Source organism: Poecile atricapillus, chromosome 20, assembly GCF_030490865.1.
Source record: "Poecile atricapillus isolate bPoeAtr1 chromosome 20, bPoeAtr1.hap1, whole genome shotgun sequence".
NCBI lineage: Eukaryota > Metazoa > Chordata > Aves > Passeriformes > Paridae > Poecile > Poecile atricapillus.
This window is the reverse complement of record NC_081268.1, coordinates 10,909,281-10,932,852: the sequence shown is the minus strand read 5'-3', so window position 1 is coordinate 10,932,852 and position 23,572 is coordinate 10,909,281. Positions and strand designations below refer to the sequence as shown.

The window sequence follows — 23,572 nt, the reverse complement described above, 5'->3', positions numbered from 1 at the left end:
CATTTCCTGATACACCTCTTGCTGTTCCCACCCCAGACTGTACCTGCTCCCATGCCAGGTCCCCCTCAAGGGGCAGAAAACCTGATGGGTCCCTTCCACTTTCAACAGGCAGTCCCAGAGCTGGGAAGGAGCAGCCGAGCTGTGAGCATGGCCACCGGAGCAGCTGTGCTCCCCCAACGACTTTAATTCTCACAGATACACGTGGGTTGAGCCCCTGGCACCCAGAGGCTGGGACAGAGCAACCACTGGCTTCACCAGCTTTGCTATTCCAGGGAGGTGGGAGCACCCAGCATGGGGACAGTCCGGTGATGGTAGAGAATGGGCGAGTTCAATGTAGAGGAAAATCAGGAGAGCCTGGAGCACCATCAAGCGTGGGGAGCCTGCTGCCACCGCCCCGGTGCTGTGTCCAGCTGTGCCAGCTCTGGGCTGGCATCACAGACAAAGGAGTCAGTACCCTTCATCCGCCCAGGTGATCTCGTAGTCGGGATACTCGGCCTTCAGCTTCTCTGTGGTCACAGCGTGGTCAGCTCGTCCAAAGCCCTGCACAGGAAAGAGGGTTCCCAAGGAGCACTGGTGGGTGACCACTTGCAGGGAAGCCTGGCAAGTCCCCAAGGTAGCTCTGGCAGACCCCAGCAGCAGAGAGGAGGCAGAGCCTGTGGCAATCCCACTGTGGCAGCCCTGCCTGACTGCAGCTGAGGCTGGCGTAGCACCCAGGCAAGAGGACAGTGCCACCCTGAAGCTGGGAAGACTGTGTGCACTGTGGCCTGGGGACCACCACCCTGCCCTGGTCCCAGCTGGGCCCTGCACTCAGCACCCAGCACAGCCCTGGGCTGGGGTCAGCATCCAGGGACCCACCACACCACTGATGTCCCCGAAGGTGCCTCCAGTTACCGTTTCAAGGCCCCGACAACGCCTGACAGTCCTGCAGGAACACCCTCAGGACACACGAAGTGGGGACACGGTTCTTGTGCAGCCCAGTTCTCTCTGGCAGCACCCAGAGGTGAGAACAGCCACTGCGGGACCCTCCGGGGGCTCTGGGTGTGTGGCAGCCCCAAAGGCAGGTGCTGGGGGGGTTCACGGGGTGACCCCTCTCTGGCCAAGCAGCGCTCACCCGACAGGGCTCTGCCGGCTCTCCCCTCCCTGCGGCGCTCGGGAGAACGCCCAGGAGCCCCGGGAGCGCCGCCCTGCTCCCCGCTTCCACCCCCGAGGGGATGCGGTGCCCACTCGGCCGCCGTCAGGGGCCCCACACCGCCAAAGGAGATGCCGCGGCCATGCACGGGCTCGCCCCGGTTGCCGCTTACCACCGAGTAGCCGTAGACGTGGATCTTCCTCTCCTGAGGGCGGTGGGCGAGGCGGCCGCCGCCCAGGCACTCGCAGCTCAGCCCGTGCCGCGCCAGCTCCTCCGCGGTGCGCTCCAGCAGGTCGGCTGCAGGGAGGGAGCGGGGGGAACGCGGGGACCCCCCCGCCTCAGCCGCCGCCCCGAGACGGGCCAGACCCCCGGCAAGGCCCGGCCCGCCCCCGGGGCCCGCGGCCGCTTCCCTCGGCACCCCGGGCCACAGCCGAGCCCCGCCCCGCACTGCCGACGCTCCTCACCGTGGTACTCGGCCCAGCCGTGGCCTCGCACGACATCCTTGGCGGGCGCGCCGGCCCCGCTCACCCGCACCAGCACGTACTTGAAAACGCCATCGCCATCGATCTGCACGTCCGGCACCCGCGACAGCGCCTCGGCCGCCATCGCTGCCGCCCGCGCCAGGCCCCGCCCCCTCCGCCCAGCGTCCAACCAGCGCCCGGCCGCGGAGCCAGGCCCCGCCCCCTCCGCACAGCGTCCAACCAGCGCCCGGCCGCGGAGCCAGGCCCCGCCCCCTCCGCCCAGCGCCCAACCAGCGCCCGGCAGCGGAGACAGGCCACGCCCCCTCCGCACAGCGTCCAACCAGCGCCCGGCCGCGGAGCCAGGCCCCGCCCACAGGCGGCGCGGGGTCCCGCGGGGCAGCGGCTCTGGGGATGGAGCCCGGGCCCGGTCCCGGTCCCGGCAGTGGGATCGGCGGCGGGGAGCGGGGCCGGGAAGGGCGGCACGGGCGCCCCGGGTGGCCGTGGCCACGGCCCCGGCTCTGCCTCCTCTTCCCTGATCCCCGCCCGGTCACCCCTCACTGGCGATTCCCCCCGACCCCGGTCAGACACCCCCCCCGCCCGCCCCCCGCAGATCCCTCACCGCGGCCGCTTCCCCCCCTCCCCCGGCAGCGTCCCGGGATCCCCGGCCCGGCCCCGCTCCCAGGGCCCCCCAGCGCCCGGCCCTCCCGCAGTAACACGCCCAGGACACACAGACACGGTGGGGACACGCTCCTGCTGCAGCCCAGCGCGGCCGCTGCGGGACCCCCGGCGCTGAGGGGGCCCTGGGCAGGCCCGGGGGGCGCTGGGTGTGTCCCGGCCCGGTGGGCAGGGGTTGGGGGGGATGCGGGGCGTCCCCGCTCTGGCCGAGCGCCGCTCACCCGAGGGGGCTGTGCAAGGGCTCGCCAGACTCTGGGCTCCAGGGCAAACCTCGGGCCGTGCTCCCGTCACCCCCGGTCCCCCAGCACTGCCGGCCGCCCGCAGCCCCCTCCCCTTGGTGTAAAAGCCTGGGGGGTTCTGACAGGACACGTATCTACAGAGGGGGTGCCCCCCGCCCTGCGTTCACATGATGTCGTCCAGGAGGTTGGGGCTCGCCACCCAGTCGAGGGTGCGAGGCTCGGAGGCCGCCATAATCATGCACATGAACTGTTTGCCCGTCCTCTTGTCGATGGGGTAAATGGTGGTGGGGGTGAAGCGCTTGTTGCTCTCCACGAAGTCGCAGAGCTGCTCGTAGACAGCGGGGAACTCGTGCCGCAGGAAGACGCCGCGGATGCGCAGCTCCCGCTGGATGTTGATGAAGCAAACCTCCCGTGCCTTCCGACCCTCCTCCCCCTCCTTGTCGATGTCCGCCGTGCCGGGCGGTGGTGTCAGGATCAACGTTTCCATGTCCCGCTCCTTCTTCAGGATCTTCTTCTCGGGGCTGGAGGAGGCTAAGGCCACCTTGGCATATTTCCTGACCGTCGGCACCTGCATCTTGGGTGACGGCCTCTCTGGCACTTTCTGAGTGACGGCCACGGTTACATTCAGCAGGAAACATTCGTTGGGGTCGTACTGGTTGCCTGTCTCCCGCAGCTCCTGGGCATACTCCCCCAGGTTGTCCGAGTAGCTGTCCAGCTCCCGCAGGGACAGATACGTGGGGGACATCAGCAGGCTCTCCAGCCCAAACTGGAGAAAGTTCTCGGCTGACCCCGAATTGGGGAAGCCTAGGAAGAGGACGCCACGGCCGCGGGAGAGGTATCCCACCTTGGCGATGCGCGAGAAAGCTTTGTGCACCTCGGTGTTTTCGCGGCAGAACTGCAGGACGTGGCGGCAGACGCTGCCCACCCGCCCGTAGACGCAGCTGGCCTTGTGCGTGTCCCAGTCCTCCCGCCGGCAGTGCCGGGAGCAGTAGTAGGTGTAGCAGCTGTGGCACGATTTGAAATAGAGGCAGGCGTTGAACATGGTCTCCGTGCGCCGGCACTTGGCGTTGGAGCACATCATCATGTCGTCCTCCTCGGCGCTCAGGTCGGGCGAGCAGTTCTCCGGTGACTTTTCGAAGGGGCCGGTGGCCGGCGGGGCGGGTGGGCGGCACGGGGTGGCGGCGTGGGAGCTGGGGCCCGGCTGCTCCTTTGTGGGTCGGGGTCCCTCGGGTACGTTGTGAGGGACTCGCCTGCCCTCGCCCCGCCGGGGGGGCCCTGGGGCGCTGCTGCTCAGCAGCTGCTTGAGCTGCTCGGCGAGGCTGTCCCTGTCCCCGGCGCGGTGGCCCGGTGCCGGCTTGTAGTCAATGACAAGGTCGGTGATGAGCTCGTCCAGCTGCTCCAGGCTGCGCTGGCGCCCCGAGCCACTCTCCCGGGGGCTGGGCTGGGGGGCGCAGGGCACAGCGTAGGGCCCTCGCTCCCTGCCCGTGTCCAGCATGTCCCAGCTGGCCGAGCGCCGCTCGCTCCGGCCCGGCCCGTCGGTGCGGATGTCGTTGTCGGTGATGGTGATCTCCGGCGTGACGTACCAGGAGTGGCCTGGGGGCCCGCGGCTGCCGTCGGCGTGCACCCTCTCGAGGATAGAGCTCTCAGAGAGGGACAGGGCCGCGTAGCGCTTGGGCGAGCTCGACAGGTTGATCACCACAGGTTGCCGGCGCTCCTCGGGGGATAAGGCACGGTGCTGTTCGTGGGTGAGCAGGTTCTCGTAGCTGCGCCCACGCTGCAGGGCCTCCTCCCTGCGCGCCGCTGGCGCCAGGATGTTATCCCAGGATTTGGAGTAGTGCTGGGTGTCCCGGCCCAGCCGCGGTGGAGTCATGCCGTAGCTGGCGTGCCAGGAGGAGAACATGGCCTCGCGGCCCGCCGGCTGCGGGGTGAAGCGTGACAATTGCAGGCTCTGGTAGGGCAGCGTGGCCCGCTCGGGGCAGTACCAGTCCCCGAAGTGCAGGGCCTGAGCGCTGCGGGGCGGGGGACACGTCCGCGACATCACCTCCCGCTCCCGGTACTTCCCGTAGTCCTCGGCATAGAACAGCCGGGCGGCGGAGCCGAGGGCCGGGTATGTGCGAGCGTCCTCGGCATAGAGGGTCTTGACAGGGGTCCCACGCGGGGCGTAGTAGCGGGGCTCATCCCCATAGAAGCTGCGGGCAGGTGCCTCCTGCACCGGGTAACTTCGCGCCTCCTCCACGTACAACGTCCGGGGCGGCATGGTGTGGACAGCAGCCTTGGCCGGCTCCTCGGTGTAGAAGGGCTGGGACACGGCGTGGCGGCTGGGGTAGGGGTAGCTGGCATAGCCAGAGCTGCGGAGGGGCACGGCAGGGCTGGGGCACCGCGCTGCCTCCTCTGCGTAGAAAAACTTGGCTGGGACGCCGGGTGCCGAAAAGGTCATGCAGCCCCTGTCGGGGTACTCCCTGAATTCCCGAGAGGCTGGCACGGGCACGGTCTGGTACGCCAGCGCCCGGGGGTCTGCCTCATAGTAGTCCCCGGGGTAGGGCAGCAGCGGGGGGTCCCCGCTGTAGGAGTCGCTCGGGGTGGGCGTGCGGGACGCGGACACTTGCCGGCTCCCTGGCACCGTCAGGCTGCGGGCGGCCACGGACGTGCGGGGCCAGCGCGGCGGCTCCGGGCGGCTCGGGGCTGCCCGCAGGCTCCGCGCCGTGTGCACCAGCACTGCCTCGTCCGGCTTGATGTCCACTCGGCACTTGACGTGGGGGCTGGCGCCCACCTTGGCCCCCGGCCCTTCCTCGTAGCAATTGCTGCCCAGGCAGAGCGGGGAGATGCGGCTGACGCTGCTCCGCTGCGGCTGCAGCTTGATGGGGTGAACCTCGTTGGCCAGCGCCCGCAGCGGCATCGGGCCCTCGCGGCGCGGCGAGGGATCGGTGTGGGAGGGCTCCCGTGCCACCCGCAGCACCTCCCGGCCGCGCCGGGCCGGCGGCGGTGATGCCGCCACGGTGATGGGCACCGGGGTCAGGGTGGACTTCACCCGCGGGGCGCTCTTGGAGCGGGCTCGGCGCTTGGGCTCGCTCCGCGGCGCGGGGGCTCTGCCGCTGTAGGGGTCCGGCTTCGGCGGCGCCTGCCTGCCCGGCGGCCCCGGCGTGGGCTCGGGCATGCCGGGGCGCGGGCAGGCGCGCTCCATGGCCGGGGGGGTGCCCAGCTCTTCCAGCGACTCGATGAAGTCGAAACTTCTGCAATGGCGCTTGTTGAAGGGCTGCTCGCGAGACAGGGAGGAGGACATGGAGGCGTCACATTGTGCCAGAGGCTGACAGACAACGGAATCCCCGGGGGCTGCTGTCGCCACCTTGATGTCTTGGTACACTGTGGACACCAGGATGTCAGGTGGGTCTGTTCGTGTCATCTTAAAAGCGACTCTTCTCCCACCAGTTCCCTGTCACACGGCCTCAGAGGACGGTCGCCCACCCTGCAAGAGAACACATGAGGTGCCTCAATCCTGGAGTGACCTCGTGTCAATCCCCGGCTCAAAGCTTCTGGCTCAGAAGTGGGGGTTGGCCGTCTCTTCAGAAATGAAGGTTTGGGGGTATCCCAGCCTCCACTGCTGCTGTTGATTGTCAGCTGGAGGAAGAAACTGGAAGAAGTCTACAGATCCGGGGTGCAAATCACGGAGCAGCTGCCAGGACACCCGTGGGGGCAGCCAGGGAACTCTGCATACCAGCTCAGCACAGCGAGAGGAGAACACAGAGTACTGTGCCCTCCTCCTGGGCCGCAGGACACGGGCACTGTCTTGCAGAATCACATGAATTGGCAGGCCTGAGCACGGCTGTGGGGGTTCAACACCAGAGTTTTCCACGGGGAATGTTTGCTCAGCCCTGGTGAGAGCCCCGCAGTGGTGAGGGGTCTCTGGGGCTCTGTGTACCCATGTCCCAGCACCAGCGCTGTAGGGGGGAACAGGGCCCAGGGACAGGCACCGTGAGGACCCACCATGGTGGCTGGGAAACCTCAGAGTCTGGGGCTCTGTAGGAGGCAGGAGCCACAACCCCTCCCTGTGGCAGCTGCACCCACTGTGACCCACAAACACCCCTGTGGGGTGGTCACAGTGCAGGCTATGCAGAGCTGCATCACTCTGACCCAAGGGGTGGCAGAGGGGTGCTGTGGTGGGTGCCCAAATACACGTCAGAAGTGATTCCTGCATCACTTCCCTGTGCCAGAGGAGGTGTGCTGGCTCAGTACCCACTGGCTTTGTCATCTTCTGTGTCCTATGGCTGTGATACGTCCCCTGGGCAGGAGAGCAAGTGTGGCAGTGGCTTCAGCTGCTGTGGGACGTGGGATCTGACACCCACCTCATGCCAGCACCAAGAACACCAGTGCTCTGGGGCAACGCTGTTGGGTGGCCAGGGTGGGCAGAGTCCCCAGCCACAGCATGACACAGCTGTGTGACAAAGAGGACACCAGCACAAGTTTCCCACAGTGCATGGAGGGGACAGGAGGGAAGAAGTCTGCCTGCAGGGCTAAGTGGGCTGTAGCACTGACCTTCCCCACCAGCCCTTTGAGAGCTGCCATGGGCTGCTGCCAGCACTGGGGGATGTGCACCTTCTCTGCCCACAGTGAGGGTGTGTGTGCCCCACGGGCTGCCACCTCACCACATCCTCTGAGCACTGGGCGTTGTGGCCACCAAGGGTCTGGGTGTGCTGGTTGGTGCTGGCTGCTCTGTGTTGTGCTAAAAGTGGGTGGGCACTTGGCTTTAAAGAGCAGCAGAGGACGACAGGGAAGATGTTTCTTGGAGAAAAGGAATTGACTTTATTTAGCAAGAGGCATTGACTATGCAGAGAGGGGGAGGGGGCTTGGATTCCTCCTCAAAGGGGGCTTTGGGTTCCTCAAAGCTGGGGGGGTGAAGATGCCAGAGCTGAAGTGACTCCAGTGGGCTTGGGGCATCTGTCCGTGTGATGGGCTGGGGAGAGCAAGATGCCGTGGGAAGGGAGATGGGGGTCCCAGTGCCTCCCTGCAGAGCTGGGAGGGCAGGTTTGCCTCCAAAGAGGCAGCCCATTATTGGCTCTGCTGTAGGTGGGAGCTGGATCTGCAGAGCAGCACCCCACACCACAGTGGTGGTGACAGTGGTGCTGGGAAGCCCATTCCTGTGGTGTCAGGGTGGCTGGTAGACAGGGAACTGTAGCCCAGGGTCCTACCTGGTCCAGCAGCAGCAGTGAGGGGGTGGGTGGGCTGAGGTGGACGAGGGGCCTGTGGCAGCTCCATCCCAGCACTGCAAAACAAAAAGGCAGGTGAGACTTCTGGGGCACCCCCAGTGTGGTGGAGGTGTGGCTTCCAGGGCCATGGATGCCTTGTGAGCACATGGAACACCCCGAGAGACCCCTGCAGCCACAGCCCCGCTGAACCAAAAGGATCTGGCACCCAGCGAGGCCACTGTGCACATCCCTGTGCACTGGGGATGTGGGCGCTGCATCCCATGGGCACCAGTGTCTTCCACCCACCCAGCAGCACCCACCACCGGTGGAGCTGTGGGGTTGCCATGGTTTCTCAAAATTATTCCTCCTCTGTGAGGACAGCGTGGGTGCAGGGGGAGGCTGCTTGGGGAGCTGGGGCTCTGTGGCACCTCACGAAGCTGCAGGAACCCTCTGCCTATTGAGTGGGGAAGAGCCGGGATGGCCCCACAGTGCTGCCAGTGCCATGACGCTCACGTTGTGCTATACCGGCCTCTGCCACCGACTGCATCCCCTCTGCTCTCCAGCCTCCCGCTTGGTGAGCACATTGGCCACGTTGGCAGGCAGCAGCCTCCCTATCCGGGGTGCCCACACGATGTCACCCCGCGGATGTGACACCTGCCGGCAGCGCCTACAGAGCAGCCGGTGCCCACGGAATGGACGGGAGCCGCCCCCCGTGGGGTCCTGCCCTTGCTCCCGTCACAGCCCCGCGCTGCTGCCACCGTGAGCACCGGGCTCCGGCAGCACGACCGGCTGGGCCGGGGGCGATCCCGCTCCCAGAGGGGCCCACGGAGGATTCGGGAACTGATTCGCTGCCTGCAGATGCCACGTGTGGGCTGTGCGGGGACCCCCCACCAGCGCACCCCACACTGCCCTGCCTGCCCCATAACCACGGTGGGCACCGCCTGCACGCTGCCTTGTGCTGTGCCCAGAGCTGCTCGTACACACGGCCCTGCCCGTGCTGCCCCCAGCACTGCCCGGGCACTTCCCATCGCTGCCTGTCCGTCCCTACACACGGCAAGGGCTGCTCTTGGTGCCCTGCCGGGCACTGCCCGGGCACTGCTGCCCGCACACTGCTCACCCTGCCGGGCACTGCCCGGGCACTGCTGCCCGTGCTGCCTGCTCGCTGCCCACGCACGTCCCGCTGAGCAGGCAGGAGCGCTGCAGTGGGTTCGGTGCCTGCACATGCAGAGATCTGAGCACGCTGCACTCCCCCCAGCGCACGCTGCACTGCACCAGGCCCCGCTGCCCGAACGGTCCCGCGGGCACGGCCAGCAGCACCGGAGCTGCCCCCAGCACTGCCCCGAGCGCTACCCGGAGCGCAGCAGCGGCATCGGGACACGCAGCCAAGGACAGCACCTTGCTGCAAACACTGTGCTCGAGCAGATGATGCTGGAGGTCCCAGCAGCAGCTGCCGTGGGGGCAGTGTCTGTTCTCGCCGAGCCCTGGCACAGCCAGCCCTGCTGCGCACGGGCCTGCACCGTGTGTGTGCCAGGGGGACAGCGACGGCCGCTGCTGCCTGCGCGCTTCCCGCAGCGGGAGCTGCCAGCAGCCGCGGTCTGTGCCCCCCGCCCCTGCTTCGTATCCGGGGCAAACAGACAAGATTTGTCTGTGCCCCCCGCCCGTGCCACCCCCAGGATACCCACACGGTGCCCCATGCCCCTGGCTCCCACCCTGCGCATCAGACAGCCCCGCCACACACGCTCTGCTCCCCAGCCCCGTGTCTCAGCCTTTCCGCCCCTGGCACTGCCCCATCGCCCCCAATTCCTGTCCCAAGCCCGTCAGGCACAGACGGCTGCCAAACCCCAACCCAGCCTTTGCCCCCGGACGGGTCATCCTGCCAGGGGGAGCAGCACCTTCGGCCCAGGAGGGTATCCCCGGTGCTGGCGTCCAGATTGGGGTGAGCAGCGCCCCAGGGTGAAGGGGACGCCCTGACTCCTCTAGTCCCTCAGTCTGAGGGACACCCGCAAACGGGGAAGGCCGGGGGGCAGGGGATCCAGGGACACCCCGGGTGGGCGAGTTGTGGGGCCGAGACTGGGTGGACGGAGCATGGGGCGGCCCCCGGGGCGGGGGCTGGTCTGTCCCGGGCGCTGCCGCAGACGCTGGGGCGGTGGCCCCGGCCATCCCCACCCCGCTGCGTACCGGCACCGGGCGGCACCGGGCGGCACCGGGCGGCACCGGGCGGCACCGGGCCCACTGGGCCGCGGAGGGCGCTGAGCTGGGCACCGGGGGGAGGGGGGAAATGGCCCGGCCCGAGCACTGCGGCGGGATGGGACGGGGATGAGGATGGGGTTGGGGCTGGGGTAGGGGTGAGATGGGGATGGGTATAGGGATGGGATGGGGATAGGGCACGCGGGAGTATGGAGAACCCAGAAATACCGGTGCAATGGGGTGGGATGACTCGGCTCCGGAGGAATGGAGGGAGCACAGCTAGATGGGGACGGTGATATGAAGCACAGGACGATGGTGTGGGGAGCCTGGGGGTTGGGATGCCCCGGGAGGATCTCCGGGGGATAGGATGGGGATGTGGAACACGGCGGGGGGCAAAGGGGGATGATGAGATGTAATGCGATGCAAGGCGATAGTCGGGGGGGGGGGGGCGGGGGGCGGGCCGCGAGGGGCTGGTCCGGTCGGGAGTCCCCGGGGGGCACAGCAAACCCCAGCCTCCTGCCCGGGACCCCCTTACCTGCTCCGTGCCAGCCGCTCTGGCGGCCCCCGCCGCATCCCCCAGCCGCCGCCGCCGCCGGGCTAGGTTGGGGCTGCCGCCGCCCCGGGGACCATGGCCCGGCTCCGCCCGATCCGGCAAGGTACGGCACGGCTCGGCCCAACACTCTGCCGCCGCTTGTTTTCCCATAAATACGGCAGGCGGAGTTACCGGCGGGGCCGGCACCGGCACCGGAGCCTCCCCCGGCACCGCCCCCAGACCGGTCCTCATCACCATCATCCCCATCCATCTCCACTCCCCCGCCCGGCTCCGCTCGGCCCCGCTTCCCGGAGCCGCCCCCACCCCTCGCAGCATCCTCTCTTCCCCCTGGATCTCCGGGCAGGGTCTGAGGCCCCCGGTGCCATCCCTCAGGGATTGCGGTGCCCCCGCACCACGGGTGTGAATGTCCGCGGGACCCCCGGGGGCACCCGGGCACCGTGGACAGAGACCCACGGCTCCCGCAGGCACCTGCCCTTGCAAAGGCAGCCCCCCAAGCCTGTCCTGCCTGACCTTGCCCCATCACCGTCGCCCTGCGCGGCCGGGGCCGACCGGGCAGCGAAATCCCCTGCTAAGCTCCTCTATGGAATGGCCTCGTTTTCCCAGAGTCTCCGGGGCTGTCGCTGCCTGTGATGGCCGGAGCCCGCAGAGATGCTCAGTGATGGAGACGGACGAGGGGAGCACAGAGCAGCTCCCGGCACACTCTGGCCCCAGCGTCTCCGGCACAGCACGGCCCCTGAGTCACAACTGTGCCTCAGTTTCTCCCGCCACCTCCTTGAGCTGCCCTCCACTGCCCGCAGCTCCGGGGACAGCCCCAGCACCTGTGGGTTCTCTGGCAAGGGGCCCTGGGACCCAGCAGTGCCTGCCATGGCTCCAAGCCCTGATCCAAGGCTGCTGCTCTCCATGTGTTTCTGCATGGCAGGTGCACCCCGGGATTTGCTTGATTCAAAATCCCTGTAGCCAAGACCCTTTCCTTCCTCCACTGCAGCACCAGGAACCATTCCACTGTGTCTGCTGGTGCAGCAGGCAGAGCAGTGCTGGCGGGCCTGTGGCGGGCTGACGCTGCTGGGATTCCTGCAGGAATGTCCCCGGGAGCAGTGGGCATTGCTGAGCACACTGGGGCCGGCAGTACGTGCCCTGGGGCCGGGCTGAGCACCAGGAACTCATCGCACTGACGAGTGCCACAGGAGCTGGGGGAGAAGCTGGGAGCAGGGTCAGGCCTGTCCCCTCTGCATACACGAGCCCAAGAGACCCCCGAGACCCCTGCACCATGTTCAGAAGGGCCCCATCAACCCCCCCAAGCACTCCCCAGCACTTCCATGTTCCTCTCTGCAGGACACAAGGCTCCGGCTGCTGCTCCAGCCGCTCCCGCTGCCCCCGGCTTCCTGCCCCCGCGGTCCCCGCCGGGCTGCTCCATCTGCTCCCGCCTGCTGCCAGCCCCGAGCTCCGCCGATGTGGCCGCTGATGCACGCCCGAGCACCGGACAGGCTCCACAGCCCCCGCGGGTGAAATCTCCCGAAAGATGCACGAGCCCATCCCTGTGGAATGCAGAGAGTCCCGGCATGGAGGAATATGCTGTCCTTAGGGCATCCCCTCCAGTGCCACCTTCTGTCCGTGCAGCTGTGGCCCTGGGCGACACCTGCATGGATTGAGGTCACCTGTCCGGAGCTCTGGGCTTTGGAGCAGCCACAGGTCCGAAATCAGGGAACGAACGGGCTGGACCGTGTAGCAGGGGACAGGGGGACCATCTGCTCCCCGTGTGAGGCTGCTCTTCCAGGCTGGAAAGAGCTCAGGGATCCAGCTGGACTGCGGACAGGTCTCCACGCACCGGAGATGGCAGCGCCATGTCATGAGCTCAGGGCAGTGGGGCCCTGGTCACTGCCATCCCCTCCTCCTCCTCCTCCTGCTCCTCCTGCTCCTCCTCTTCCTCCTCCTTCTCCAGCCAGCGGCAGCCAGTGTCGGAGGAGCAGGTCGCCCTCGAGGAGGCTGGAGCTGAGGGCTGCAGTCCTGCTCTCGCTTGCCCTGAGCTCGGGGCCGTGCTGCTGCTTTGGGCTGTGACACCCCGGCTTCCCAGTCTGCAGCACTCGGGCAGGGGAGGCAACCCCAGGGCCACAGGAACTGAAAAGGGGTGGGTGGCAGGACTAGGGGCTGCCCCTCGCCTTGTGCCCACCACCCACAGGGGTGGCAGCCCCTGAGATGGAGGGGACCCCCTTGGCACAGCCATGTGGGCAGCAGGACTCAGCAGGTTAGGATGGAACTGTCCCCTACCCTTGTGTGGAGGACAGAGGTGTTGGGCCCCTGCCATGGCTCTGCGGGTCCAGGCTTGTCCCTGGGCACGGGAACACGGGAGCAGCCAGAGGGATCCCACAAGACTGGCTCCCGCAATTCTACAAGGAAAAGGCCAGCCTGGTGCCTGTCTCCAGGTAGGAGCGGCTCCTGTCCTGTGTCCGGGCTGCCCTCCACTGTGGCTTGCTGTCAAAGGCCAGGAGAAGCCAAGCTGGGCCAGTGTGGGGGCAAATCCCCCTTTCTGTGAGGCTTTTGCCTCCTCGTTGCTGAGTCCTCCTCCAGACCCCACGGGGAGCAGAGCCACAATGTTCACTGTGTCCCTGTGACTCAGTTTCCCCACCAGCCCCTCCCCTGACAGTGTGCACCTGACCAGTGTCAGCAGGTGACAGTTCTGCTGTTCCCCCATCCAAAGGGGAAACTGAGGCACAGAGGAACAACATGCCCAAAGGTCATCCTGGAAGTCTGTGGTGACTCCGGACATTTGGTGAGACCCAAAGCAGGGCAGATCTCATCCTGGGAGGGACATGGGGGGGTCACACCTGTCCTACACATCTGCAAAGCTGGGGTGGGCCCCCAGCCCTCCCTAAAGACTGATTCACTGAGGCCACACTGAGAACTCACGGTGAGATTTGACACTAACCTGGTACAGGATATTGGATACCTTGATCCAGCCCCGTTGTGTCCCCTGGTGCAGCTCAGAGCAGGAAAAGGCCACCCAGCACAGGAGCCCCCCATGCCTGTCCTGAGGATGCTGACCCTTCTGGGGCTGGGCATGGCGAGGGTCCCGGGGGCTCTCCTGGCCCAGCCCTCATGTCACACCAGGAACTTGTGGAGGCAGAGCAATGAGGATAGGGACAGGGGAGACTGGTGGGGACCACAGGGACATAGGAAGGGGAGCACAGCTCTGACTGGACCAGCACAGAGCAGTTTTGAAGCATTAGAAAGACCTTTCTGGGCATTTGCAAGACACTGCCAGGAGGGCCAGAGGCTCACCAGGAGGCAGGTACGGGCAGGAGCAGGTGGGTAGCGAGGGGAGGCCTCCAGAATAAGGGTTTTTCTCCAGGATGCCTGTGGCAGCAGCAGCTGCCCGAGCAGGTGTGGAGAACCCCCAAACACTCGGGCCAGCCATGGCACCGGCTGTCCCTGAGCAGGGTGAGCTGTCGTCTCTGTGTGACAGCTGTGGAGGGACAGGGGGCCAGATGCCAGGCACCTCCCTGTGTGGGCTGGCAGGAGCAGCCCTGGGGAGCAGAAGGGGTCTGGCAGCCACCCCAGCCCTGCTCCTGGGGAAGGGCTGAGAGGGGAGCAGCGCAGGCAGGGCTGGGGGCACAGGGAGGGCAGGGCAGTGCTGCGGGCGCTGCAAGCTGCCACTAAATCCTCTGTTTCCAAGGTAACAGGGGGATCCCACAGCTGGGAGAGGCAGAGCTGGAATGGGATGAGATGCTCGCTTCTGGCACCCCTGCAGCTCCTGTCTGTGGGTGATGTTCTCCTTTTCCCAAGCTGCCCGGCATCAGCGTGATGCTTGGCTGAGGGCAGGAGCATCTCTCCTCCTTCCAGCTTCTCTCCTCTCTCCCTCTCACCCCCTCCTTGCCTCCAGCTCTGAACCAAGGGAGAAACCAGGCCCTGCTGCCCACCTGGGGGCTGGGGAGGGAACTGGACCCTGCCCTGCAGCTGAGCTTGGTGGCACCCAAGGGTGAGGTGAAGCCTTTTGAGCAGCTACTGAGAAGTCCCTGCCTGCACAGAGAGCTGTAATCCCATATTCCTCTTGGGGTTCCTCGGGAAGGAGCAGTTAGTCCCCAAAGGCTCACAGGAAAGCAGTCTAGAGGTCAGGCTGAGGGCATCCATCTGCTGAGCCACAGCAGGGCCACAGGCAAACCCTGTTTCAGATACCCTTGTGCCCCGTGGTGGCTGTGAGGAGGGACCTCGGTGTTCCCTGCCACCAGTGCTCTGGGCAGGGTGCTGAGCCTCCCTCAGTGATGCCACACAGCAGCCTGGTCACTCGGGACCTCCCATAGCTGCAGGGGTGCCCAGACACTGGTGCTGACCCCAGCGGGTGGGAGCCCATCACCTCACACCTGCCATGGAGCCGCTGCCTGCCAAAGGCACAGGGAGGGCTGTTTCTCCTGCCGGCTCCAGGGAAAAACCTGCTCTTTCCCTCTTTCCCCAGCTGGCTGGCTCCCTCCCGCAGCCAGCCTGCCGACACCAGCTCGGTCTGCAGCCGTGGCTGCTGCCCAGGCCAAGCCTCAGGCACTGGGAGCGCTCTCCGTGCCCTCCTGGAGCATGGAGAGGCGGGACTGACACCCCGCAGGTGTCCCCTGCCAGCAGGAGGCACAGCACCCCCATGTCCCCATGTCCCCTCTGTGGTGATGGAGTGCTGCATCAGTGCCTCCCCTCCCTGCTCCTGCCCTAAGGCAGAGCCTGCCAACAACCTGGGGGTAAGCAGGAGGTTTAGGGTTGCCAGGCTGGCTGCCCCATGGCAGTATCCCCATGCAGCTCCAAGCAGAGCACACAGACACTCCTGCCTGGGCCTGGAATGGAGCCCTGTTCCCCAGAGTCATCACCTCAGCTGACCTCGCCACACCTCACCCCACTGGGGTCTGCCTGAGCCCACGGGACTGCCCACCATGGTTCACTGAAGGTACCAGAGGATAGATCCCTCTGCTCAGCAACCACCCTACTGCTGGGTTGGGAGAGGAAGCCTGGATACTCACCGCAGAGCAGCCTCGGGCCAGGAACACGCCAGACATGCCTGAGATGCTGCAGGTTGGTTCTGGAGGCAAACCCACCAGTTAAAAAAGGCTCAGCTACTTGTCCTGGTATCTTTATGCAGCAGACTGAGGCAGTGCTGGATTAATTATATTATGCCATGATTGAGGCTGTTGCTAGGCTACAGTCCTGGTCCCTAAACCCATCCTATTGCAGGATTTCCCCACCATCACTCATCTGGCTGCTCCGGGGCATCCCAAAGGACAGGGAAGCACCACGGGCTCTCCAAGCAGCTGGACCCTTGGATGGAGGGACATCGCAGGCAGCAAACCCACGTACCCCCAGCCCAGCCCCTGCCCAGCTTCATCCTGTGCCAGGGTTGGGGGGCTGCCCCCCAGAGCACTCACAGCACCCACAGCCCCCCACGGCATTGTCACGGCCGGGAGCTGCAAAGCGCCAGCAGCTGTCACCTGCCACGCTGGCTGTCCCTCTCCAGGGATGGCTATGGCAAGGAATGCTCCCCAAATAAACACCTGCAGAGAATGGGACAGCACCTGGGCCACCCCAGCTGGCACAGCGGAAGCCAAGACACTTTGGTGGCCCTTGAGATCCCATGCAGGCAGGGGAGCAGGCACTACCCTGTCCTCGATGGATGTGGCTCCCCATGCTGTCCTGGGTAACCAGCCCCCGCCAAAATGCAGTGATAAATCTGCACTTTTCCCTCCTACTGCTCCAAACCCAACCCCTGCAGCTCTGGCCAGCACTAGCTCCAAGAAACTGCAGCTCCTCAGCCTCAAGCGCTTGATTTTTTATTTTTTTTTTGGATGACTGATAAAACCAAAAGCAAATACCCTGGTACCTGCAGAGATGCTTGCAGTAACTATTTATATCATTGTGATCCTGCAGAAGCTTCCCCGTAATGACAGGCACGTACATACTTTTTATATTTAGCTTCTTTGAAAGGATGGCATGGGAAAGCCTGGCTCAAACAAGGCCAATTTCCTTCTCTGCTCCCTCAAGCTTGCTGGCTCTGGGTCACAGCTCACGCTGTAGCCTGAGCCAGTTCTACATTCCCTGGAAAAGGGAGAACCACAAGCTTAAAAAGACCAGGTTGGACAGGGCTTGGAGAAACCAGGTCTAGTGCAAGGTGTCCTGGCCCATGGCAGGAGGCTGGAATGAGCTTTAAGGCCTCCCAATCTAAACCAGTCTGGGATTCTGTGTGTATTATAAAAAGGGCCTTTTTTGCTGCTATTCCCTTCCATGCTCCCACTTTACCCACAGCCTAGGATTTCTCTGGCCTTTCTGCAGAAGCCAAACCATGCCAGACACCCTCCTGGGGCTCAAGAGTAAGTAGAGCCAGCTCACGCATCTGCTTTTCTCTTCTACAGGGGTATTTTGGAGCAGAATGACTCATCTTTGCTTGTTTTTGCCTCAGCTCCTTGTGCTGACAAGCTGCAGGGAATGTGGAGGCTCCTATGGCAGCAAACCTGGCACAGCAGGGACTGGCCACCAGCGCAGCCCCCTGGACCCACCCCTGACCAGAACCCACACCCCCTCTGCGCTGAAGCAACAGCTCTCTCAGGGCAGATGTCAGTCCTGGGGAAAGAATTCATGGCTTTTATGTTCAGCTCCTTTTTGTGGGAATAGTTTTTAATTCAGTGTCCTGTCAATGTGTGTGAGCACTGCAGCACAAGGAGGGACACGCAGCTCCTGAGCCCCGGCACGGGGGCTCTGGGGTAGAAGAAGATGTGCAGAGACAGGTGTACAACAGAGCTTTATAGTCAGAATGGGCAGTACCAGGGTTTTGCGACGCAAAAATGGAACATGACCCAAAATCCTGATGGAACAGAAGCACTTGTGGGACCGCAGCAGCTGAGGCTCGAGCTCCCACCTGCCTTTGCCCAAAAGCGCCGCAAACCGCTCCCGTCCCAATTTTCCCAAATCTCCTTTTCCTCCCCAGATGTGCAAAGTTTGAACTGTCCCATGCTCAGAGGAGGCAAATGCTAATGGCAGACAGACCTGAACAACACACTGCTCATGCAGCAAAAAACCAGATTGTTTTATACAGAAATGGTTACAAGTGCATTTTGTGTGCAAGAAAAAAATGGAGCAGGAAATGCCTGCTGGTCAAGACAGCTCTGGAGGGGTTAATGGATCAAAAGAACACATTGCTTTATAGGAATGCAGAAGGGAACTCCAGTTTGGATTTCATGGCTGACATTTTACAACAGAAAGGGGTGAGGGAGAACAAAACCAAACCTCAAATCAACTTACAAGCAAGAGGGGAATGTAATGCACAGAACATGAAGGAAGCTTCACTGCCTGAGCTGAGCAAGGAACCCCAGACCCAAACCAAGAGGGGCACAGAGAACTGACCAGCTCCACTGAACACAGGGGCTGCTCACAGACACAGGGGAGTGCCAAGGGGTGGCCACAGTGCCCATCCAACGGCTGCTGAGCAGGTACTAATCCATGGGTTTAAATTCAAAGCAAAAACTAAAAAGCTTCCCACACTCATGGGACAGAGGAGGCTCTCTGCTTGGGTCAGGAAAGGCAGCACGCTGGCTGGCTGCAGGATGGACACAAGCTGGAGCAGGATGGATGCTGCTGAGCTGCAGTGCTGGTCCCTCTTGGCACAGAGCAGCAGCTGGGGTTTACAGCCTGACTGGAAAATGCCTGAGAAGCAAATGCCTTGCCATGCCAACACTGCCCTGTAGCCAATTCTGAAGCTCTGGATATCTTCATTTCCACATGGAGTCATGTCCCTGAGAGGTCCCAGCAGCAGGGGATTCTGGAATATGCAAATTCAAAGGTGGGAAATGCAGAAAAGCACTGATTTTCTCTCTCTTTCAGGTTAGCTTTGCACTTTTCATTGTTTTCCCAAACTGCATAGCAGCTTACATGTAGTGTCTGAGACACTGGGGCCACGGAAATCAATGGGCTTCATGAATTCCAACAGCAGCACCAGTGAGGGCTAATTAAGCTGCTGTGCAGAAAGGTCCTGTTCAAAGGACATCAACAATCACACACTCACACTGTCCCTGTGCCTGCTGCTTTAGAGAGCTGTACCATAGCATGATCTGCTTGACTTAAAGCTCATCAACTGCTGAGTGAAGCAATAGCCAATATCACCTTTCTCCTTAAAAAAATAGGAAGGATAAGAAGTTAAAGACTTGAGACAGTCGAGCACGATGCATTCATGCGGCATGTTTTGTTGCACTCCTCTTAACAAGACAGGAATTTCAGGTGTGCAGGAGTGGAATGCAGCAGGGATGGAGCAGGAGGCAGGTCCCTTTACCCTGCAGCCTGCCAGTGACCTGATGATGGCATCTCTGGAAGGAGAAAAACCCACAGCCTGACAGCAGGCCTGTGAGCCATGCCCTGAACCTTCCCCTGGCTCACGTACATCTCAGCTGGGTTTTCTTTGTGTAACGATGCACCAGAGCAGCACACACAGATGTAAAGCTTTTGTTTTGCTCACTCTGGTTTGAGAGACTATACAGCAAAGGGCCAAAGCTTTACACATCTGTGCCTGTCCTGGGGTGACTCCCCAGAGAAGAGGGAGACGGCCATGGTGCAGAGTCCACCAAACTACAGCTCCTCGTAGTCCCCCCCGCCCCGTGGTTTGCTCATGCCGGCTCCTCCTCCGCCAAGAAAAGCCTCAAGTTCATCTATCTCGCTGCTTTTCTCCTTGCTCTTCTTTTTCTTTTTCTTTTTCTCTTTCTCCTCTTTGCTCTCCTCCTTCTCTTTGCTCTTCTTGTGTTTGCTCTTCTTTTTCACTGACTTGTCCTCTTCCTGCAAAATGAGAACATTTTTATTAACAAATGCTCTGAGCATGCCAGTGACCCAGAATGTACTGCCCTGACATCTGGCTCTGAAGAATGGTTTGGGCTGGAAAGCACCTAGTCCAACCCCCATGCCATAGGCAGGGATGTCTCCAACTGGATCAGGAATCTTACCGAGGTTGAAGCACTGAAGACCCTTCTGTTAGTTTGGGCAGAAAAGCAGACAGACCATTTGGGTTATACAGGGCACTGGTCTGTCAGACAGTTTGTGCCCAACAGGACCATGGTACTGAACAGGCTTAAATGGCACAGACAAAGCCTCCTGCAGACTTCCCTCACTCTCCCTGAGATGTCTGTTGTGGGGACCCCCTTGCTTGAAAAATCATGATGCTATGAACACACAGTCCAGCAGAGAGGCACTGCTCGCTCTGCCTCATCCTGTATTTTACAAATTCACACACTCCCTTTTCAAAATTCAACTGCTCTACAAGCTTGCTTTGAAGTTCAGGGGTCTGCAGAGCCTAGGAGGCACAAATCAGAGCTGCAGAATGTGAGCATGGAAGGGAGTCCACCAAGTCCCCAGAGGACACCAGCAAAGGCCACCTATGCTCTAGGCAGATGGTAACATGGTAGATCTGAGGAACTAAACAGTACCTCTTTGCTTTTCTTTTTCTTCTTCTTTTTCTCCTTAGAAGCTTGTTTATCTGTTAAAACAGAAAAAAACCCAAATATTGTGTTTAATCAATTTAAATGGTAAGAGCTGCAATTCTGTCCTGGCCCCATTTCTGAGAACAAAATGCTCCATCCTGGGCATCCATGGGCAAAGGCAAGGCCAGCACCCCAGGCCAAACTTTGCCCCTTTGGGAAGCAACACAGGCCCCAGCATCCACACTCTGACTCAACCATATCTGTATTGTTTAATTATGAGCATTATATGATCTGTGTGATCAACACTGAGCCAGCATTCACTGTCTCGCAGCTACTAAGAAACACATCTAGATACTAGCTCTACAAACTGGTCCAAAGGCCAAATTTGGGACTGGATTGTTATTTCCAGAACTGAAGAAGAGCTCCTGGGAACAGTTCCCCTCTGATGGAAATCCTCCTAGGCATGTTCTCCGAGGACGACTGAGGACACGGTGTCAGCAGATGGGACACCCTGGCAGGCCAACACTCACTGCTGCTCACACTGTGTATGGAAATTTGGAATATGGAAATTACATCCCCAGAGCATCCCTGCTGCAGCCCTGCTCTACAGGGCTGAACACCTTCACACTACCACGAGTGCCAGACTCCATCCCTGTCACGTGTGTCACACATGACTGTGGTTGATGACTTGGCTGCTGAGTGTCCACTGCCTTTGCACAAAACTGCCCTGAGCAGGGGAGCACCTGCTTGGCTGCTTCACAAGAGACTTCAGGACAGCAGCACTTCTCACGTGCGCTGTCACTCTTACCTACACACGCCTTTCCCTCAGCTGATGTGTAAATGCAGCCATGGAGAAGCCTAATTACCAGGCAAGCTCCAATCACTGACAACTGAGAGATGGTTTTATATTTATCACCAAAAGAGGAGATAGGAAGAACCCACGTTTAATTATTTAAGAATCTAAACTGAAGTTAAATTATTGACCTGGGCCTCTGCAGATGCACTTACAGCTATTTCAAGATCTGCTCTTCAGAAGCTCAGAGTGACAAGCTGATGGAACCATGGCAGCCAGTGACACCTTCCTCACACTTTTGGAACAGCTATTCAAGGAGCTCTCTCTGGTGCTGCTCACAGCTTTTTTCCTTCCTTAAATCTTTAACTTCCCATCTTTCATGCTGACATCGGGGCAGGTCTACAGGAAGTTGCTTTGCAGTAATGCCTAGACAGCAGGAATTATTTGCATGAGTAGGATTTGTTCCCTCAGGGAATGGAGGGGCAAAAAATAAACCCTGAGGAATGCTTAGGTTGTGATTAGGATCCCACCCCATCTTTCCCACAAACAGAAGAGGAAATTGGCAGGGTATGTCAGAGCATTTTGTTCAAGCTGATCCAAATTCTGGAGGGGGTGGACACTGCAATGCAATGCTGAACACCACTTCCCAAGCACACAGGGCTAAGCAGGAAGGCTTACACAGCAGCAGCTTGTGAAAGATGTGATTCTGCTTGCAGCTGGGACAAAAATAACCCATGGCTGGTGCCAGGGACAAGCCAAGCTCTCCTCCTCATGGGGAAAAACTTAAAAGCTGTTTATGCTGTGTTAAACCAGACTACAGACTCACACAGGGCACTGCATGAAGTCAGAGGATATTTCATTTAGTGTAAATTGATTTGCTGACACCCTGGAAAGACTCTGGAAAAACCAGATGCCTGACACACAAAATCAGCAATAGTGGAAATAAGGTGTGAACTTTACCTTCCTCGCTGCTCTCCTTGGGACCAGCTTCTTCTAAACCCAAGCCAAAGAGATCTGAGTCATTTATCAGTTTAAAGGAGGGGACTGTTGGTTTCACAGGTTGGGGTGCTTTTGCCAGTGAGGTATCATCATCAGATATTTCAGAGAGATCTTCCCGCACTGGAAATTCATCCTAGAGACAAGCAAAGGGAGACAACACTGACAAATGCTTCAACCAAAATCTGTAACCATTTTGCACACAAAAATGTCAGATGTCAGCAGGTGGGGAGGAGGGAAGGAAATGGCAGCTGAACTAAGCTATTATTGTCTGGAAATCAATGTCCTGGATCTTATGAGCTCTAACTTTTGTCTTGGTAAAATGCCTCAGTTGCACTGGTATTGGCAAGGGTGTTCTGACAACTTCACACTGGGACTACTAAAATGAAATTCCCAATATAAAGGGACTAAATGAGACCTTCAACTCAGCTCACCAGCATCAGCTTCCTCCTGCCCTGGGGAGGCACCTCTGTTCTGGGAAAATCCAATGTAATAGACTGAAAGCTCCCCTCCAGCCCTGAGCGACAAATGCTTTCTGCTGTGCAGCTCTGTGGGTCTCAGGTACCAGAGGCAGCAGGGCTGAGGAAGCAGAGTGTGTCTGCAGAATAATTCCCTTTGTCAGGCCAAAAGGGAATGTGCTCCCAGGGCAAATCTGCCCTTTCAATGTGGGCTAAAACCCAGGATGCTGCAGAGCCTGGAAATTACCCCAAAATCCTCCATCTCTGCATGATGGGAATGGAAATTCAATTTAATGACTTTCTGATACCTGCCAACTGATCCTTTTCAGAATCTGTTATCCAGCCTTGTATCCTTGTACACGGATGGAACCCGGCCCTGCTGTGCTGCTGGTCAGGCAGTGCCCCCACCCTGCCAATGGTGATGGCTGTACTGGTGTGCTTAACCATTAACAGCCTGCAGTGGAAAAGCATCCACATGCCATGGAGCATTCCCTGACACTGCTGCTTCCTCACCAATCCCTTCTCACTGGCGCATGCAAGAGATGGTAACTTGCTCCAAAGACTTTTGCTTTCATATTAAATTGTCAAGAAAAGCAGGAAGTGAAGATGCAAAATTAATGGAAAATTACTTAATAAACAGCATGACACATGAGCAAGGTCAAAGAAACTGGGACAACAGCCCTTTCTACAGCATTCCAAAATGATGGAAACCCCCTGAACACCAGCTAACCCAGATGTCAGGACACCCCTTCTCATCCCAAATCACTGCTAGGAGTTTCCAGAGATTGCTCTGCAGGCTGTGAGTACAGGTCACGGAAATCAGGGTTATCTCAAGCCATGCAGGAAGTTCTGACCAGTTCAGAGAAGAGGGGCATGAGAAGTGTCTTCTCCACCTGTAATACAGGGCAAGTGTGAGGGGACTGCTGACATATTTGTTTTAGCAGACACCTGCTGGAACGTGCTGAATGTCACAGACCTTACAGCTACCTCTGCTGTCCTGGAAAGTCCTTCCCAAGCAGACCTTCCCTCTTCCCTATAAGCTTTGCCAAGCAAATTTTGTGATGGCCTTTTTATTGCTGGATTGACTGCAAGGAGCTCACTCTTTCTGGCAGAGACATCCTTCTGCATGTTAAAGTTCATGTGAAAACCCAGTAGCTTTGCATTTTGTACCTCCCACACTGCTGGACTGGCTAAGAGTAAACAGCACAGTAAAACACACAAGCACAAATCTTATTTGTGTTTGCAAACACAAAAGGGAAGGGAAGGTCTAGGCTGGATATCAGGAAAATGCTCTTCCCCCAGAGGCTGCTGGCACTGCCCAGGCTCCCCAGGGAATGGGCACGGCCCCGAGGCTGCCAGAGCTCCAGGGATGCCCAGGGTGGGACTGTAAGGGTGTCTGTGTAGGGCCAGGAGCTGGATTTGATGATTCTTCTGGGTCCCTTCCAGCTCAGGGTATTCTATGGATCTGTAATTCTATGGGGT

The 23,572-nt window shown here is 60.8% G+C and overlaps 3 protein-coding genes across 3 annotated transcripts in view; all 3 read right to left on the bottom strand.

Moving 5' to 3' along the window:
- Positions 1 to 142: 142 nt before the first annotated feature.
- PHPT1 (phosphohistidine phosphatase 1) lies at positions 143 to 1,774 on the bottom strand. The gene is made up of 3 exons (XM_058853386.1): positions 1,594 to 1,774; positions 1,302 to 1,426; positions 143 to 540 (listed from the first exon to the last, which is right to left on the bottom strand). Exons 1-3 carry the CDS (start codon positions 1,733 to 1,735, stop codon positions 448 to 450), a joined length of 360 nt encoding a protein of 119 aa, XP_058709369.1. The 5' UTR covers positions 1,736 to 1,774; the 3' UTR covers positions 143 to 447.
- Positions 1,775 to 2,667: 893 nt separating this feature from the next.
- On the bottom strand, positions 2,668 to 10,543 carry AJM1 (apical junction component 1 homolog). The gene is made up of 3 exons (XM_058853355.1): positions 10,407 to 10,543; positions 7,688 to 7,761; positions 2,668 to 5,967 (listed from the first exon to the last, which is right to left on the bottom strand). The coding sequence occupies exon 3, from the start codon at positions 5,902 to 5,904 to the stop codon at positions 2,668 to 2,670; it is 3,237 nt and encodes a 1,078-aa protein (XP_058709338.1). The 5' UTR covers positions 5,905 to 5,967; positions 7,688 to 7,761; positions 10,407 to 10,543.
- A 6,508-nt stretch (positions 10,544 to 17,051) lies between these two features.
- Positions 17,052 to 23,572, bottom strand: part of RABL6 (RAB, member RAS oncogene family like 6) — a 37,879-nt gene continuing 31,358 nt past the window's right edge. Inside the window, exons 13-15 of the mRNA XM_058853356.1 lie at positions 21,597 to 21,768; positions 19,850 to 19,899; positions 17,052 to 19,205 (exon numbers count right to left, since the gene is read on the bottom strand). Coding sequence (XP_058709339.1) covers positions 19,002 to 19,205; positions 19,850 to 19,899; positions 21,597 to 21,768 — 426 coding nt within the window. The 3' untranslated portion in view covers positions 17,052 to 19,001. The remainder of the gene's footprint in view (positions 19,206 to 19,849; positions 19,900 to 21,596; positions 21,769 to 23,572) is intronic.